We start from the raw sequence: 17613 nt of genomic DNA, 5'->3' as shown, positions 1-17613 counted from the left end.
AAAAAAAAAAAAAAAAAAAAAAAAGCCAAAGTGTTAATAATGATCTCTATAGAGTTTATGGGTGACTTTTTCCTTTACAGATTTCTATGTTCCCTAAATTTCCTCAATGAGTATCAGTTGATTTTATAATTTTGTTTAGTCTCCATTTTCTTCTAGAGTACTGCCTTCAAGCTGTGGTGTACTAAATAATCCTGTTATTATGTACAAATAAAAATATCCTGCTATACTATGTACAGTGTACTTTATCTCATGTCTGTTTTTTACCATCTACCAGAAATGTAACATTACAGATGTGCAAATATAGGTTTCAGACATGTTGATGCTTACACTGAGAAGAAATATCTGCGAATTCCATGCTACCCACAAAAGGTCAAAATGACCTAGGGGAAAGGAAAAATGTTTTAATGTTACAGGCAGTTTTCAGAAAAACAAAAAGGTTTTGAAAAATTGGAGAATAAAAAGTGCTACGGTTTTGATGCAAGTTGTAAAACTCCCAAAATAGCAGAAGATAAGTTGCTCTTAATTTAAAAACAGAGACACTAAATGGATTTCTATATGAGAAATGAGAGAATTATAACCATTAGACTTTCTCTGTTTAACTCAGGAAACAAATATTCGTGCAACTGCTTTTACAAGGCACGAGGCTAGTACTGCAGAGGAATTTATTCTACAAGAGGTAAAAGACAAACACCCAAATAACGGTGGGGGATGGGAATAGGGAAAGACCGATAACTGCCATGAAAGAAACAGAAGCCCAAACTGCTATGATTGAAACCACCCAACGGAGAAGGAGAAGCTGAGGCAATTTTCATCTAAGATGCAGCATGTGAAATGAGACAGGCTCTTTAGAACAGGCAGGATTCCAACACAAGATGAGAGAAAAGCCTTCCAATCAGAGACACCAGCAAGAGGCAAGAACATGCAGAGCTTCGTCCAGGCACATATGGACTAAAGTCAAGGATTCAAGTAAGGAAGGAGGAGGATGGAAAAAGCCAGTAGGAAAGATAAGACCAAACCAAGACCAAACTGCAAAGGATCTTCCCGTTCTTTGGAACTCACTCTAGAACTGTGAGCCACTCAACACTTGGAGGCAAAGGATCTGAACCTGGGTTAAGCTTTATCTAGCAGTACTGTATAGCTATGAAACCAAAAAGGCTTGAAACTTGCTTCCTGTCAACAAGGGATAATCAATAACTGACTTTTCCACTTGGAGCTGGGAAAACCAAGCTTCCCTGGTATTTCCAGCATTGCATTCACTCTCAACAGCTGACTAAAAGGCTAAGGTCTGTACCTTCTCTTTATCATAACGGATCTAATGGTGAAAGTAGCTGGGTGAAGAGCATGATTCCGTCCACCTGCGCTTTCACAGCCAGCAGGCACTTTAAAACAATCCTATAATCATTTATATCCTTTGGGAAACAACCAAAGTATTTATTGGGAATCTAAATATAGTCACAGGAAAATAAGAGTCCGATGGCAGAGGAACCACTGTGGAGAGCACAGCCCAGAGAGGATGTTGCCTCAAGTCTGAGGCCCTTGCTCACTGGTGTACCAGCGAGCCTTCCACCATTCCAGCCAACCCACACCATGGCCCAGCAGCATGGCAGGAAAGCACCCAACTATGCATGATGTGGAGCCCCCAGTGGTCTGCCATGCTCACAGTAACTGACATTCACACAGGATATGTCCAGTCAGTAACTTAAATAGGGCAGCAGTACAAATTCCTCCTTAAAGGGAAATTATGCTAGCCATGGTGAGTGAGGCAGCGTCACCAGAGAACTGAGAGCCTGGACACTACCAACACTCATCTCCTACAGTGTATTCACCAATGTCACACTTTTACCGTAGGTAGAACGCTGAGGAGAACATATGTGAAGAGGCCTACAATACTTCTGGGCCACGACTGTCTGGGCCCCATACTCTACCTGCCCACCACTCACCTCCCAGGTCCAGGGTTTCTACTATAGGGGAGCAGTAGGGGGGAAAGTCTGGGACTCCCTTTTCATTTGTCTCTTTCTTCACTAGAAAATATACTCCACGGCCAGGCGCGGTGGCTCAAGCCTGTAATCCCAGCACTTTGGGAGGCCAAGATGGGCGGATCACGAGGTCAGGAGATTGAGACCATCCTGACTAACACGGTGAATCGCCGTCTCTACTAAAAAATACAAAAATCTAGCCGGGCGAGGTGGCGGGCGCCGGTAGTCCCAGCTACTCCGGAGGCTGAGGCGGGAGAATGGCGTAAACCCGGGGGGCTGAGCTTGCAGTGAGCCGAGCGCCACTGCACTCCAGCCTGGGCAACAGAGCAGGACTCCGCCTCAAAAAAAAAAAAAGAAAGAAAAAAGAAAATACACTCCACCAGAAAAGGGACCAGTTTTGTTTTGCTCACCCCAGTACCTGATACACATAGGGCTCAAAATAAGTATTAAACGAAAAAACTAATGTCAAATTTCCTACCATGAGTATCATTAATGTATCTAGTCCTGAGTTTTATTTCAGCACTAAACCAGGCTTCTAACAAACTTGGCACCCTTTAACTTAAAAACAGATAAGAAACAATGAGTCTGCAAGTTTTGGGGATGGCGGAGGGAACGTGTTGGCCAGGCAACTTACAGCAGCAAGATGAGCCAGCTTCCTATGAAGCAGAAAGTAAAACTATTAAAAGAAAAAAAAAGTCAAAAACTGAATCAGGCTCATGCCTGTATCCCAGCAATTTGGGAGGACAAGGTGGGAGGACTGGTTGAGGCCAGGAATTCAAGACGAGCCTATAGCAAAACCGTCTCTATAAAAAATTAAAAATTTAGCTGGGTGTGGCGGCTCACGCCTGTAATCCCAGCACTTTGGGAGGCCGAGGCGGGCAGATCACGAGGTCAGGACATCGAGAGACGATGAAATCCTTGTCTCTACTAAAAATACAAAAAACTTAGCCGGGCAGGGTGACACACACCTGTAGTCCCAGCTACTCAGGAGGCTGAGGCAGAATTGCTTGAACCCAGGAGGCGGAAGTTGCAGTTAGCCAAGATCATGCCACTGAATTCCAGCCTGGGCAACACAGCGAGACTCTGTCTCAAAAAAAAAAAAAAAAAAAATTTTAGCTGGGTGTGGTGGTGGCACACACCTCTAGTCCCAACTACTTGGGAGACTGAGGCAGGCGGATTGCTTAAGCCCAGGAGTTGGACATTGTAGCGAGCTATGATAGTGCCGCTGCACTCCAGCCTGAGTGAGACAGGAAGACACTGTCTCCAAAGAAAAAAAAAAAGGCCTCAGACAACTTTGACTGAATCAGTTCTTTCTCTTCTCTATTTTTCTTAGAGACAGGGTCTCCTTCTGTCACCCAGGCTGGAGTGCAGTGGCGGGATCAAACTCACTACAGTCTCTTCCCACCAGCCTCCTAAGTAGCTGGGACTACAGGCACGTGCCACCATGCCTGGCTAATTTTTTTTATTTTTAGTAGAGACAAGGTCTTGCTAGGTTGCTCAGGCTGGTCTCAAACTCCTGAGCTAAAGCGATCCTTCTGCCTCAGCCTCCCGAAGTGCTAGGATAATAGATAGGCATGAGCTACTACACCCGGCTGTGAGGCCATTTTGCATTGGAGAAAAACACCCCAAATATTTTAAGAACCTATGAGGGTACTACTTAAATAACTGTTAATAGTGACTGTGGGCTCACTGCTTACTGTGTGCCCAATTTTGTGTTAAGCACTCTACCTGAATTAACTAATTTAATTTTCACAAAATTCCTAGGTAGGTATTATTATCAGCCACATTTCAGAAATGAGACACTAGTCCAAGCTTACACAGCTAATCAGTGACAAAGCTGAGATCAGCCGGGCAATCTGTCTCCAGCATCCACATTCTACCACATTGAGGACAGCCTGATGCAATCACGGGAATCACCAAGAAAAACAGTTTAACTTTGTGCAATACTAAGTAAGAAAGCAGGGAACTATAATGATATGTTTGCACTGAATTATAAAAGTCTAAGTGTTGCTACTAAAGGCTCATGCCCTGGGGAGCAGAGTTGAAGGCATCACGGCACACTCCCGCTCTGCAATTGCCCAGTGCTCTGAGCACCAAGGGTCTGTTTCTGTCACCTTTCTCAACAAGCTCTTCCCTGGTAAACCCTTCATCAACTTCATAATAATTCAATTCAGCCATGACTTCAACCACAAGCTGCAAGGCTAGAAAGGCTAAACATATACTCTGGTTTTCAGGCCCCGCACCTCATCCTGGAGCTAGGAGGGCTGAAAACGTTTACACCAGACACAAATGTGAAATGATACCCTGTCTCCCAATTTTAATACCAAACCCGTTAGTTTTGACCAGGCACCCCAGACCGACCAGATAATTACCCTGCCCAACCCCACATCCTGAACCCACAGGAGAGGCTGGCTATCCCTAGGACAGGGCAGATACCAATCACAGCCTTACCTTCCCCTTCAGTGTCTGCAAAGCATCCAGGTAGGCTGCCAGCATGGGCAGACTCAAGGTCTCCACGAGGGTGGTGTGCAGCCACTGGATCAGCTTGGTGTCCCAGCTCACACTTGCCAGAGCCTGCCGCACTCTCCTTGCACACTTGTCCACAGCAACACGGCGCAGCACTGGCTCATTACAAGCCTGAAGGATGTAAGTGGAAGTGATAAAGCATGAGGACTACCTGGTTAACAAGTGAGGGGACAAGTCAGTCAGCCAGTGAGGCCTGAACTACGAAGAGCCCACTGTGGGCGGATTTCTGGTGTCTTACCCCTTCGTTGGCCAAGCGGGCAAGCCGGTCAGACTGCAGGGCTTTGAGGATCTTGTTGAATAGCTTGTTCTGGGCCATTGTCCAGCCAGTCCTATAAGGGAAACTCTGAGGAATTATAGTCAAACCCTGGGGACGCTCCCCATGTATGTACACCATATAAAGAAGACTATGCCATAGTTTTATGTCTCCACCATGGAACAGTAAAACGAAGTAGCTTAGTCTAAGACCACTGAGCTAAAACACAAGACCTAGATTCTGGTCCCAATCCTACCAAATGAAATCGTCACAGCACACATTTGTATTAATAACACACACACATATACACACACACACACAATAATACACATAGTACAAGACTAGTCATGAATAAAGTCTTTCAGGCTAGCAAAGCTAATTATTTGCTTAGTAGCTAAAATAATCCCAATCGTAAATAAAAGCACAGCACCATTGAACAGACATATTTGAATTTCCTAAGTGATATATTTCACACAAAAAGGCAGACAGGATTAGCAAGCATTTTAATGTACTCAAATCTCAGACTAAGGTAAGAATTCTTTTTAAACTAGACTTAAGAACAAAAATATAGCAGAAACATAACCAATAAAGAGGCTATTCTTCCACTCTTCAATATTCTACCCCACACTAATCTCTCTTTTCCATATGTATTTTTTCTATTTTTTCTATATGTCACACAATTAGCAAATTTATTTTCGAGAGACCTGTTCCATATAGGCTAATATGTTATCATCCCAGTATACGGCACTGGCATTCACACATCTACCTTATTGCTTATGGCTTACCTATTACTTACTGAGGCTTTGTGAGTCGCAGACATCTATCCTACTGTTCTCATCTCCACTTCATCACACCCAGCATAGTGATATGGAGCTTATTATTGTCCCCCTTGACCCCACTCCCAGCAATCCTAAATACTCAGATTCTCTAACTCTGGCTAGTGACCTTCCTAAAGATACCAAAAGAAAGGCAAATGAAGATGCTCTATAATATTTACCTATTCTCCCTGCCTTAAAAAAAAGCTGATCATGGCCAGGCGCAGTGCCTCACGCCTATAATCCCAGCATTTTGGGAGGCCAAGTGGGGTGGATCGCTTGAGTTCAGGAGTTCAAGACCAGTCTGCGCAAATGCCAAAACTCCATCTCTACAAAAAATACAAAAATTAGCTGGGCATGGGTAGTGCATGCCTGTAGCCCCAGCTATTCGGGAGCACGAGGTGGGAGGATCACTTGGCCCCAGGGGGTTGAGGCTGCAGTGGGCTGTGATCATGCCACTGCATTCAAAGCTTCAGTGACAGTGAAGCCTTGTCCAAAAAAAAAAAAAAAATTACGTGGATGCTGCACCCAAATGAGACCCTGGAATGGGATCAAGGTAGCATTTCACATCAGTCTGGATAAAGCCCCTAAATGTAGAGCTGAGACAACCACTGGCCCACTGGAAAAAGAAAATCTGATCCCTACATATCATTCTACATCAAAATAAATTTCAGATGGAAGAACAAGAAGACATAAAAGGAAGAAAGAGAAATGTAACTACATAAAAGTTTCAAACTTTGGCCAGGCATCTGTAATCCCAGCACTTTGGGAGGCCGAGGTGGGTGGATCACGAGATCAGGAGTTCAAGACCAGCCTGGCCGATATGGTGAAACCCCGTCTCTACTAAAAACACAAAAATTAGCTGGGCGTGGTTGCGTGCGCCTGTAGTCCCAGCTACTCGGCAGGCTGAGGCAGAAGAAGCGCTTGAATCCGGGAGGCAGAGGTTGCAGTGAGCCAAGACTGTGCCACTGCACTCCAGCCTGGGTGACAGAGTGAGACTCCGTCTTGGGAAAAAAAAAAAAAATTCAAACTTTTAGCCGGGCATGGTAGCATGTGCTTGTAGTTCCACATACTTGGGAGGCTGAGGCAGGAGGAGCCCAGAACTTCAAGTCCGGCCTGAGCAACATGTCTCTTAAGAAAAAAATTAAATAAAATAAAAAAAGTATAAACAAGATCAAAACACAATGAGAAAATGACTGCCATTTCATTAAAATAGAAAGAGGCTCTAGAAAATAAGAAAAAATGAAATACTCAAGGGCAAAGAACACAAAAGGTAGGTCACAAAAGAAGTAAAGTCAACTCCACTTCAAAACTAAACAGGCTGGGCATGGTGGCTCATGCCTGTAATCCCTGCACTTCAGGAGGCCAAGGCGGGCGGATCACAAGGTCAGGAGTTCGGGACCAGCCTGGCCAACATAGTGAAACCCCATCTCTACTAAAAATACAAAACTTAGCCGGGTGTGGTGGCACGCGCCTGTGGTCCCAGCTACTTGGGAGGCTGAGGCAGGAGAATCATCTGAACCTGGGAGGCGGAGGTTGCAGTGAGCTGAGACCGTGCCATTGCACTGCAGCCTGGGCGAGAGAGAGAGACTCCATCTCAAAAAAAAAAAAAAAAAAAAAATTAAATGCAGCCAGGCAAGGTCTGAGGCAGGAGGATAGCTTGGACTCAGGAGTTTGAGACCAGCTTGGGCAACAAAGTGAGACCTTGTGGCAGGTGCCCAAAGTTCCAGCTATTCAGGAGGCTAAAGCTGGAGGATGGCTTGAGTCTAGGATATCAAGGCTGTAGTAATGTATGATCATGCCATGGGGAGACAGAGCAAGACCTTGTCTAAAAAAAAAAAAAAAGAACAAGTGCAAATTAATAAAGTATTATTTTTCACCTATCAAACTGGTAAAAATTAAGTTTAATAATTCTCTGTTGTTGAGAGGGTACAAAAGAACTCTCTCTGTATTCTGTTGATGGAAATATAAATTAGTACAACCTTCTGGAAAAGCCAATTTGGAAGAATTAATTGAAAAAACTAAGTCAGATCGTGTCACTAATTTGCTCAAAGTCCTTCAGTGGTCCCAGTTCAATCAGTTAAAAGCCAAAGTCCTTGCAATGGGCTGCATGGACTCCATGTCTTTCAGATCTTATCATCCATGACTGATCCTCACTTACTTCACTCACACCGCCTTCCCTCCCAGCACCCTCCACTCCTCTGCCCTCACACACACACCAGGCACGCTCCTGCATCACAGACCAGGGCCCTGCCCTTCATTACGCCAACCTGAAACAATGGCTCCCTCTCTCATCTCCTTCAGGTTGTTGCTCAAATGTCACCTTCTGCTGAGGCTTGCTCTGACCTATCCCTATTTAACACTGTAACCCTCCAGTGCTACCCTGGGATTCACTAACCTGCTTTCCAGAGGTATCACTACCTCATAGTCTATCCATGCTATTTATTTGTTTAGTTTGTTTCTCTCTGCCAAGGTGTAAAAGGCCAAGATGGCCAGGACTTTTGTTGATTTCGTTTAAGTGCTATATCCACAGCACATAAAACAGAGTCTCACACATACTGGGGAGTTAAACATATGCTGAATAAATAAATGGATGGATTGTGTGCACACTGCATTCTAAGTTCTGTAAACAGCCAGGTCCCTATCCAAACCCTCAGACTCTATACCATGTTAATGCTGAGGCGCGGAGAGGCACACAGGCACATGATCTATGTCCTTCACCAAGACAGTCAGACTGCAGGAAAAACAACATCAACAATCTCAGTTTCTCTGACTTCATAAGAGACCAGCATCCTTTCCATCATATCCCACCCCACAAGATACTCTCATTTCTACAGGTCATTGTTCTAGGAACACCAACAATATGGCCCAGTGACTATGCAGATGGAGGACAAATTACCCTTTGTTATTCACTTTGTACAACTATCTAAAAGTTCCTGGATAGAGCAAATATTCTCTAGAAAGGAGGAAAACAATAGTCAAACTCCTTTTCCTTCTGTAAAATAAAATCTCCACCTACCACACCTCCAGTTTTACAACAACCACAGTTACAGGATCCCGGAGAACCCTACCTAGGGACAAAGGTTCTATCCCACTTTCTAATATAAAGAGCTATGTGCTCTGAGTCTTCTTGCTCATAAAATAAATACAGCTAGATTACCTCTAAGGTCCTTCTAACAATAAAACAATTCAGGTTAACTATGATTACTGATAGCAGCAAAAGTTGAGAGCAGTGGAAATCCAAGATTAGAGAAACAAAATGGGATGACTGTCTTCTTCAGAAGCTTTCCTTGCTAGAGCTAAATCCTCTCTTAACTGCCAAAACCTCCCATGGTTTTGTAACCCCCTTTTGGGGGTACTAGAAGCAGTCTGAGGTTTCTTGGAATTGTCCCTTTTCTTATTCTTCCCTAGTTATCTTGGCTTAATCTCTGCTACTTCATCAGGATCCAGTTTTTGTGGTTTGATATTCAGAGATTCTGGACTTAAAAGGTGAGGGGATGAAAGTTTCAACTCAATGTTGGGACTCAGGATGCCTTGGAACTGGGAAGGTTTGTTGAGACCAGAAGCTCCAGCCCCATTGGTTCATTATCTTGTTTTCTGTCACATTATTTAAATGCACAGCAGACTCACAAGAGTAGTAGCTCTCTTATGTACAGTGATTCTCAGACGGGCTTGAGTTTGATGGTGGCAGGATAGGAGGAGACAGAGTAGACACTTACAAGTCATTTGAAAAAGCTCTCTACAAACATGGATATATCTCCATGTTAATACACCTCTTTGTTTTTAAAGGCCAGGTAAGTTGTACCTTATTTGTGGACACTTAGACTGTGTATTTTTTATTGCAATTTATAAGCCACTGCAGTGACCACCCCTCTCTTCCTCAAATATATACATACACATCTACCTATATTTTATTATTAATTCTTGTTTTTGTTGAGACAAGAGTCTCGCTCTGTTGCCCACGCTGGAGTACAATGGTGCAATCTCGGCTCACTATAACCTCTGCCTCCCAGGTTCAAGTGATTCTCCTGCCTCAGCCTCCAGAGTAGCTAGGACTACAGGGGCACGCCACCACACCCAGCTAATTTTTATATTTTTAGTAGAGGCGAGGTTTCACCATGTTGGCCAGGCTGGTCTTGAACTCCTGACCTCAAGTGATCCGCCCATGTCAGCCTCCTAAAGTGCTGGGATTACAGGTGTGAGTCACCACGCCCAGCCCTATCTATCTATATTTTATACACTCACACAAGTATCTCTGTAGGATAAATTTCTTCAAATGGAAATGACCAAAGGCTATCCATGTTAAAATCTCTGGATAAGGCCGGGTATGGTGCCTCATGCCTGTAATTCCAGCACTTTGAGAGACTGAGGAGGGCGGATCATCTGAGGTCAGAAAGGAGGTCGAGACCAGCGTGGCCAACATGGTGAAACCCCGTCTCTACTAAAAGCAGAAAAACTAGCTGGGCATGGTGGTACGAGCCTGTAATCCCAGCTACTCGGGAGACTGAGACAGCAGAATTGCTTGAACCCAGGAGGCAGAGGTTGCAGTTAGCTGGGATCACCCCACTATACTCCAGCCTGGGTGACAAAATGAGACTTCGTCTCAAAAACAAACAAAAAAACCAAAAATCTCTGGATTTCCAGTTCTTTGAAAATAATAGGTATAAAGGACCTGTAGCATCTTGAAAGTAGTAATACATTGCAGCCTTACCTCCAGCAATCATGCTAATTTATAATCAACCAGGTTAAACAATGAATACAGTTTTTTCATGTTCAACAATCTCTGGAGCTTTCTCAAAGCCTATTGATCACACTGCAAACTTTAATTCCAACAACAGAGAATGAGGCATAATTTATTTATGAAACATCAACAGCATTTCCAAAATTATCCTGTTTTTATTATATAATGATGTTTTCCCGATTTGTTTTTCCTACTCTGTATTAATTCTGCAATCCAAAATTATGGGAGTAAGGAAAATGCTGTGAATACAAGGTGCGCAAAGTTAGAAAGCTATTTAGAAATCATCATCATACACCAATGACAGCTGAAATTAAATTTTAAAACCACAATGTTGAGAGTCCAAAATCCTAGAAAAAGTTCTTAGGATTGCTGCTGGATATACAACAAGTGACTCCAAGAATTGAAACATGATCTCTATACTTTGTCAGCTTCGTGGGAGGCTGCAAAATTAAGTGGGCAGAAAAAAATGATCTAAACCAAGATTAAGATAAAGAGCATGCAAGAGATGTAATTAGGGAAAATTTTAAAAACAGGAGACAGAATTTTAAATACAAGCCTAAACAGTCAAATAGCTGATGGGAACTGTGGTGAGTCAACTGGCACACCCCACTCCCCGCCCTACCCGCCTATTCAATTTTCATGAGGGCAAAAATGCCTTTTCTTCCTTTCCTAGATGAGATCAGAGAACCTTTTGTTCTCCCTGCTCTGACTGAACCTGAATGATATGCTGACCTCTGGCTCATTCTATTCAAAGCAGCTAAAATATAACATTAGTCCTGAAAATATCTGACATTTTCAAATTTCGGATACTGTTTCAAAGGATACTAATTAATTCAACATTAAAATATCTAAAGGACTTTTTTTTTAACCAGAAGTCAAACAAGGAGACACAAAGGACATCAGATAAACTCAACAGTCATACTTTCCTTTTTCAGATTATAAAATTCTTTGTCTGAACACTAGAAGAAGGGAAGGAATGAAGGAAGGGGAAAGAAAGACGGTGGGCGAGGGGAAGGAGGGACGGTAACTCAAAGACCTTGGACTTAAAATTTCAAACATCCAACCTAAGATTTATACAGATACATACAATATTGAATATATAATTAAAGAAAGTTCAGAAAAGGAAAATGGGGTGTTTTTGGCTGGAATTCAGAAGTTCTGATTTCTAAGATAAGAAAGTCTGCTTTTGGATACTACATTCTTTCGCTGAAATGTTGGAAATGTCCTAAAATCCATTTGAGCAATGCTGAGAAGTATCACGTGTCAGGAAAATTTTATTAAATGTCTTTCAAAAGCTATGCAACTGATGAAACTTGGCATTTGACAAACATCTGGAGGGAAAAAAAAAAAAAAAGCTGGCCCAACGTCTTCAGGACTACATCACTATGCCAGCAAATAGAAATCATTTTCAAAAGTCCTCTAAGTCACATGCCACGGCACGCAGACACAAGAACATGACCCAGGCAGCTCACTCTTCTATAAGAGGCTGGATAGAAAATGCTCTAGGGTTTGCAGGCCATATGGTTTCTGCCACTATTCAACTTTGTGGTTTTAGTGCAAAAGTGGCCATGGAGAATACCTAACGAATATGACTGTATCCCAATAAAAGTTTACGCACACTGAAATTTTAATTTCACGTGTCATGAAACAGTATTAAGTTTTTTTGCAACCATTTAAAAATGGAAAAACCATTCCACACAAAAACAAGCAATGGGTCAAATTTAAATCAGCCCACGGTCATAGACAACCCCTAATACAGACAATTAAATAAGGTAGCAATATTTAAACCATTTCACAAAATATCAACCATTAATAAAGAAAGCCAGAGTTGGGGGCAGGGAAGGGAGGAGCATGCTTCTTTTTTTTTTTTTTGAGATGGGAGTCTTGCTCTGTTGCCTAGGCTGGAGCACAGTGGCACGATCTAGGCTCACTGCAACCTCTGCCTTCCAGGTTCAAGAGATTCTCCTGCCTCAGCTTCCCGAGTAGCTGAGATTACAGGCATTTGCCAGCACGCCCAGCTAATTTTTACTATTTTTAGTAGAGACAGGGTTTCACTATGTTGGTCAGGCTGGTCTCAAACTCCTGACCTCAAATGATCCTCCCGCCTCAGCCTCCCAAAGTGCTGGGATTACAGGCGAGAGCTACTGTGCCTGGCCTATATACATAAAGTTATTTGAAGACAGTATCTACAGAAATCATTCAAGAGGGAGGAAAAAAGCTCTTAACAAGAAAATTAAGTTTCTGCCTCTACAGACAAAGAGCGATCAGTAAACTCTCCAGGAAAAAACTCCAGAGTTCTAGGGAGCCGACCTACAACGTTCATGGAGCTCTTAATGTGGGAGACTAATTTTACATGACTTTATACAAGAAGAAAGGAAGCAGCAATTTAACAATCAAGTCAGGGAAAGAATGGCAACACGATGATTATAATCAGAGCAGAAGGAACTGCAAGCTCCAAACAGGCTACAGACTCAGGGACAGGGTCACAAAATGGTGCTCTCTGAAACTGAAGCTAATAAGTTTTCATTAAATAATAAAATCGGCTATATACAAAAGTTACCACCAAAAGAGACGGTTTGTAATACTGCTGTCAATGAGAGAAGGCCTCTAAAATCTCATCAGACACTAAGAAAACAAATAATCTAGGATAAACTGAGCTTTAATGAACTACATCAATAGGTGGCAATGTCATAACAGAAGGATGGTGGTCCACAAGGCAACTGGAGAAAGAAAAGCCAAAGGTAAGAATCTGTCAGTGTTTCTCTAAAGGACAGGCAGGAGAAAGTGCACCCTGGCCTACTCTGGGACCCACCTTGCCTAGAGGAAAGATGTGTACTTCCAGCGATTCTGCTGTGCCTCCTGTGTAGACTCTCTACTCATCTATTCACTTCTGAAATAAAATGGTTTTCCAGACTTTCCTGCTGAGAACAGACACTCTGGCCAGGCCACCGCAGTGTCTCTTATGCTTTGCAGTTATATCTCTCCTTATAAATTAAGAAACTCGGCCAAGTGCAGTGGCTCACACCTATAATCCCAGCACTTTGGGAGGCCAAGGTGAGCAGATCACTTGAGCCAGGGGTTTGAGACCAGCCTAGGCAACATGGTGAAACCCAATCTCTACAAAAACTACAAAAATTAGCCAGAAATGGTGACGTACTCCTGTAGTCCCAGCTACTTGGGAGGCTAAGGTTCCCACCTGGGAGAATCACCTGAGTTCTGGAGGCTGAGGCTTGCAGTGAGCTGAGATCGTGCCACCGCACTGCAGTCTGGGTGACAGAGTGAGACTCTGCCTCAAAAAAAAAAAAAAAAAAAACCTGGTATTTATAGTATTATTAAGTCTCTAATGACTTTTGATAAGTATGAATTGTCCACAAAAACCTCTTAATCATAACCATGGATGAACTGACAAAAAAAAAAAATTCACACAGTTCTCCTATGTACTTTCCGAAATTGCAAAGGACAAGGTAGTGGAAAATACCACAAAGGGATACATAACCATAGGAGGCCACCTTGTTCAGCCACCACTAACTGCTCTTAATCTCTTCTTACTGCCCTTAATGAAGGCAGAGGGTATGGTAGTTGAGAACACTGGGTTCTGGGGTCAGACTGCTTGGTTTGAACAAACTCCTTCTCCATCACTTCCTAATTAAGGTTTCTTAAACACTCTGAGCTCAGTTTCTTCATCCTGTTAAGCAGAGATGAAGGGGGTTATACCTCCAAGAGTCATTGGGAGGATTAAGAGACAATGCATTGGAAGAGCCTGATACAATGTCTGCACCTAGAAAGCACTCAAGAAATGCTGGCTCCTTTTCATTATTACCATCGTTGTTATTTTTATTACTAACTGTAAAAACTGATAAATCCTTTTGCTGAATATACTGACTCTAGCAATATTCCAGTAGTTGATCTTCACTCATAGCAGTTTAGTTTTCTTCTTTATCTGAAGCTCAAAAGAGTTTTTTTTTTTTTTTTTTTTGAGACGGTGTTTCACTCTTGCTGCCCAGGCTAGAATGCAATGGCGTGATCTCAGCGCACCACAACCTCCGCCTCCCAGGTTCAAGCGATTCTCCTGCCTCAGCCTCCAAAGTAGCTGGGATTACAGGCATGATGTGCCACCACACCCGGCTAATTTTGTATTTTTAGCAGAGACAGAGTTTGTCCATGTTGGTCAGGCTGGTTTTGAACTCCCAACCTCAGGTGATCCACCCGCCTCAGCCTCTCAAAGTGCTGGGATTACAGGTTTGAGAAAAGAGCTTCTTAAGGCACTAAATTAATTCCAATGCAAGACCCTAACCATGTTCTTCACAAGCTCTTTTCCACCAAGGTGCAGAACTGCTCCTCCCTCAACAGCTGCTGTTTTGATCACACAAGCACACCTGTTCAGTCTCATTTCCAACTTCCAACCAGCTTCAGTAATCATGTCAATACCCCTCTTTCTCTCTCTATATTAGAAAATAAGGGTTCTCTGAAATTGTGGAAAGTTACCACCTACCAACTCCTGATATAAGAAGTAACATTTCAGCCGGGCGTGGTGGCTCAAACCTGTAATCCCAGCACTTTGGGAGGCCGAGACGGGCGGATCACGAGGTCACGAGATCAAGACCATCCTGGCGAACACGGTGAAACCCCATCTCTACTAAAAAAATACAAAAAGCTAGCCGGGCGAGGTGGCAGGCGCCTGTAGTCCCAGCTACTCAGGAAGCTGAGGCAGGAGAATGGCGTAAACCCAGGGGGCGGAGCTTGCAGTGAGCTGAGATCTGGCCACGGCACTCCAGCCTGGGCGACAGAGCGAGACTCTGTCTCAATAAAAAAAAAAAAAAAAGAAGTATCATTTCCTTACATATAGTAGATATATGAATACACAGACAAAAAGCCATCAACAAAATATAAGTTGAAACCACAATGAGATGCCACTTTATACCCAGTAGAATAGTTGTAATTTTTTTAAAAAAGAAGAAAATTACTAAGTGTTGGCAAGGATGTGGAGAAACTAGAATCCTCATACACTGCTGGTAGAAACGTAAAATGGTACAGCCAATTTGGAAAATAGTCTGGCAATTCCTCAAAGGTTAAATACAGAGGTATCATATGACCCAACAAGTCCACTCCCAGGTATATAGCTAAGAGAATTAAAAACTTAGATCCACACAAAAACTTGTATGCGAATGTTCATAACAGCATTATTCACAATTGCCAAAAAAACGAAAATAACCTAAATATCCATCAACTGATTAATCAATAAGTAAAATGTGGGCTATCCATACAATGTAATATCATTTGGCAATAAAAAGAATGAAGTGCTGATACACACAACCACATGGCTGAACCTTGAAAATATGATGTGTGGTGAAAGAAGCCAGTAGGAAAAGACCACATATTGCATGATTCCATTTACATGAAACGTTCAGAATAGGCAAATCTATAGAGACAAAGGTCAATTAGTGCTTTCTAGAGACCAGAAAAGCTAGGAGGAAATGGGGAGTGATTGTTGGTGGGTATGAGGTTTCTTTCTGGGATGATGAAAATGTTTATCAAATTGATAGTGGTGATGAATATACAACTCTGACTATACTAAAAACCAATGACTGTACACATTAAATAGCTGAATTGTATGGCATATAAATATTCCCAAAAAGATGTTATGTGATTAGGTAAACGTTTACCAAATGAACAGGGACGAATGACCAGGAGAGGAGTACGGAGTCCCCTGGGGCAGTAGAAAGCTTGGGAACAAAACTAGCCAATATACTCATGAAAACAGGCTTCAGTGTGCCCTCCGTAGCCTGCAAATCTATTTTTAAAAGCCACTCAAACATCTGTTAGCTTTTCATGTGACTTCACAACTTTCATCATCCTAGTTATAAACCATTTAAACACAATACCTTACAAATGTACATTTCATTTTTTTGTAGTTTGGGTAACCCCTATATCATAACTTATACAACAGAAGCTACTACAGAGCTAATCATATCTATCAAATTTAATTCACTTATTTATCCAACAAACATTATATACCTACTGTGTGCCGGACAACGTCCTAGTGTGAAGTATGCAAAGATGGCTGAGATGTAAGCCCTGCTCTCAAGAAGCTCACACACAGCATGGTGAACTGAGAGTTATAATGTGAGACTTTGGAGAACACTCTGACTTGTGTTGCTGCAAATGAAATAAGGTCCTAATAAGTGTTATTTCAATGAAGATGATACGAAATAATTACAGGGCAGTGACCATCCTCCTGATGAGCAGCCTACCTGTTGACATGCTCCTCCCAGTCCTCTGGTGGAGGAGGGGCATCTGCATCAGTCCTGGCAAAGATGACATGCCGTTCACACTCATTCATCATGCTGCGTGCCTTCTGATTGTCATAGAGTGGCATAGGTGTTGACATGACCGTCTCCACATCTATTGGGACGTCTGATTCACTGTAAACAGGTGAGGAAATAGGACCAGGCCACACATACTTCACAGGTATTTAACAATCATCTGGTTGACAAAAAAATGTATCTTTAATACAGTCAGCTTTAAATTACATTTAACCACATTATATTCACTAGAAAATTTTGATCCAAAGTCATCTTCCCCACACTTGTCTAGATCTCTGCCTTCTCAGACACGATGGTATGTACTGGAAGAACACAAAGTCATTTTTTCAATGAGTCTATATAAAAAATGATAAACATCTATTTTTTTTTTTAAAGATAAATATGGGCCAGGTGCAGTGGCTCACACCTGTAATACCACCACTTTGGGAAGCCGAGGCAGGTGGATCGCTTGAACTCAGGAGTTCGAGACCAGCCTGGGCAACATGAGGAAACCCTGTCTCTACCAAAGATACAAAAATTAGCTGGGCATGTGGCACATGCCTGTGATCCCAGCACTAAGGAGGCTAAGGTGGGAGGACTGTTGGCACCTGGGAAGTCAAGGCTGCAGTGAGCCATGATTGCATCACTGCACTCCAGCCTGGGTAACAGAGTAACACCTGGTCTCAAAATAATAAAATAAAATAAATGATAAATACGGCCAGGCACAGCGATTCACACCTGTAATCCCAGCACTTTGGGAGGCTGAAGCAGGAGGATCACTTAAGCCCAGGAGTGAGCTGGTCTCAAAAAATAAATAAATAAATGACAAATATAGCTAGGCACAGTGATTCATACTTGTAATCCCAGCACTTTGGGAGGCTGAAGCAGGACTGCTTAAGCCCAAGAGTTCAAGACCAGTTTGGCAACATGGCAAAACCCCGTCTCTACAACAAACACAAAAATTAGACAGGCATGGTGGTGTATGCCTGCAGTCCCAGCT

General features: G+C 42.7%; 1 protein-coding gene across 2 annotated transcripts; it reads right to left on the bottom strand.

Annotated features, from left to right (window-relative positions):
- Positions 1–3270: 3270 nt before the first annotated feature.
- On the bottom strand, positions 3271–17057 carry LOC113222064 (KAT8 regulatory NSL complex subunit 3-like). Of its 2 annotated transcripts, XR_003308205.1 has the most exons (4): positions 16563–16705; positions 16327–16467; positions 4741–4831; positions 4568–4613 (listed from the first exon to the last, which is right to left on the bottom strand). XR_003308205.1 is itself a non-coding variant. In XM_026451402.1 (3 exons), exons 1-3 carry the CDS (start codon positions 16697–16699, stop codon positions 4416–4418), a joined length of 426 nt encoding a protein of 141 aa, XP_026307187.1. In that variant the 5' UTR covers positions 16700–17057; the 3' UTR covers positions 3271–4415. The 2 variants fall into 2 exon arrangements, 1 of the variants encoding a protein (XP_026307187.1); XM_026451402.1 differs by lacking the exon at positions 16327–16467 and having other exon boundaries at positions 3271–4613; positions 16563–17057.
- Positions 17058–17613: the final 556 nt, after the last annotated feature.

Source organism: Piliocolobus tephrosceles, unplaced genomic scaffold (assembly GCF_002776525.5).
Source record: "Piliocolobus tephrosceles isolate RC106 unplaced genomic scaffold, ASM277652v3 unscaffolded_29126, whole genome shotgun sequence".
Lineage (NCBI taxonomy): Eukaryota > Metazoa > Chordata > Mammalia > Primates > Cercopithecidae > Piliocolobus > Piliocolobus tephrosceles.
This window is presented reverse-complemented; position numbering and strand designations above follow the sequence as displayed.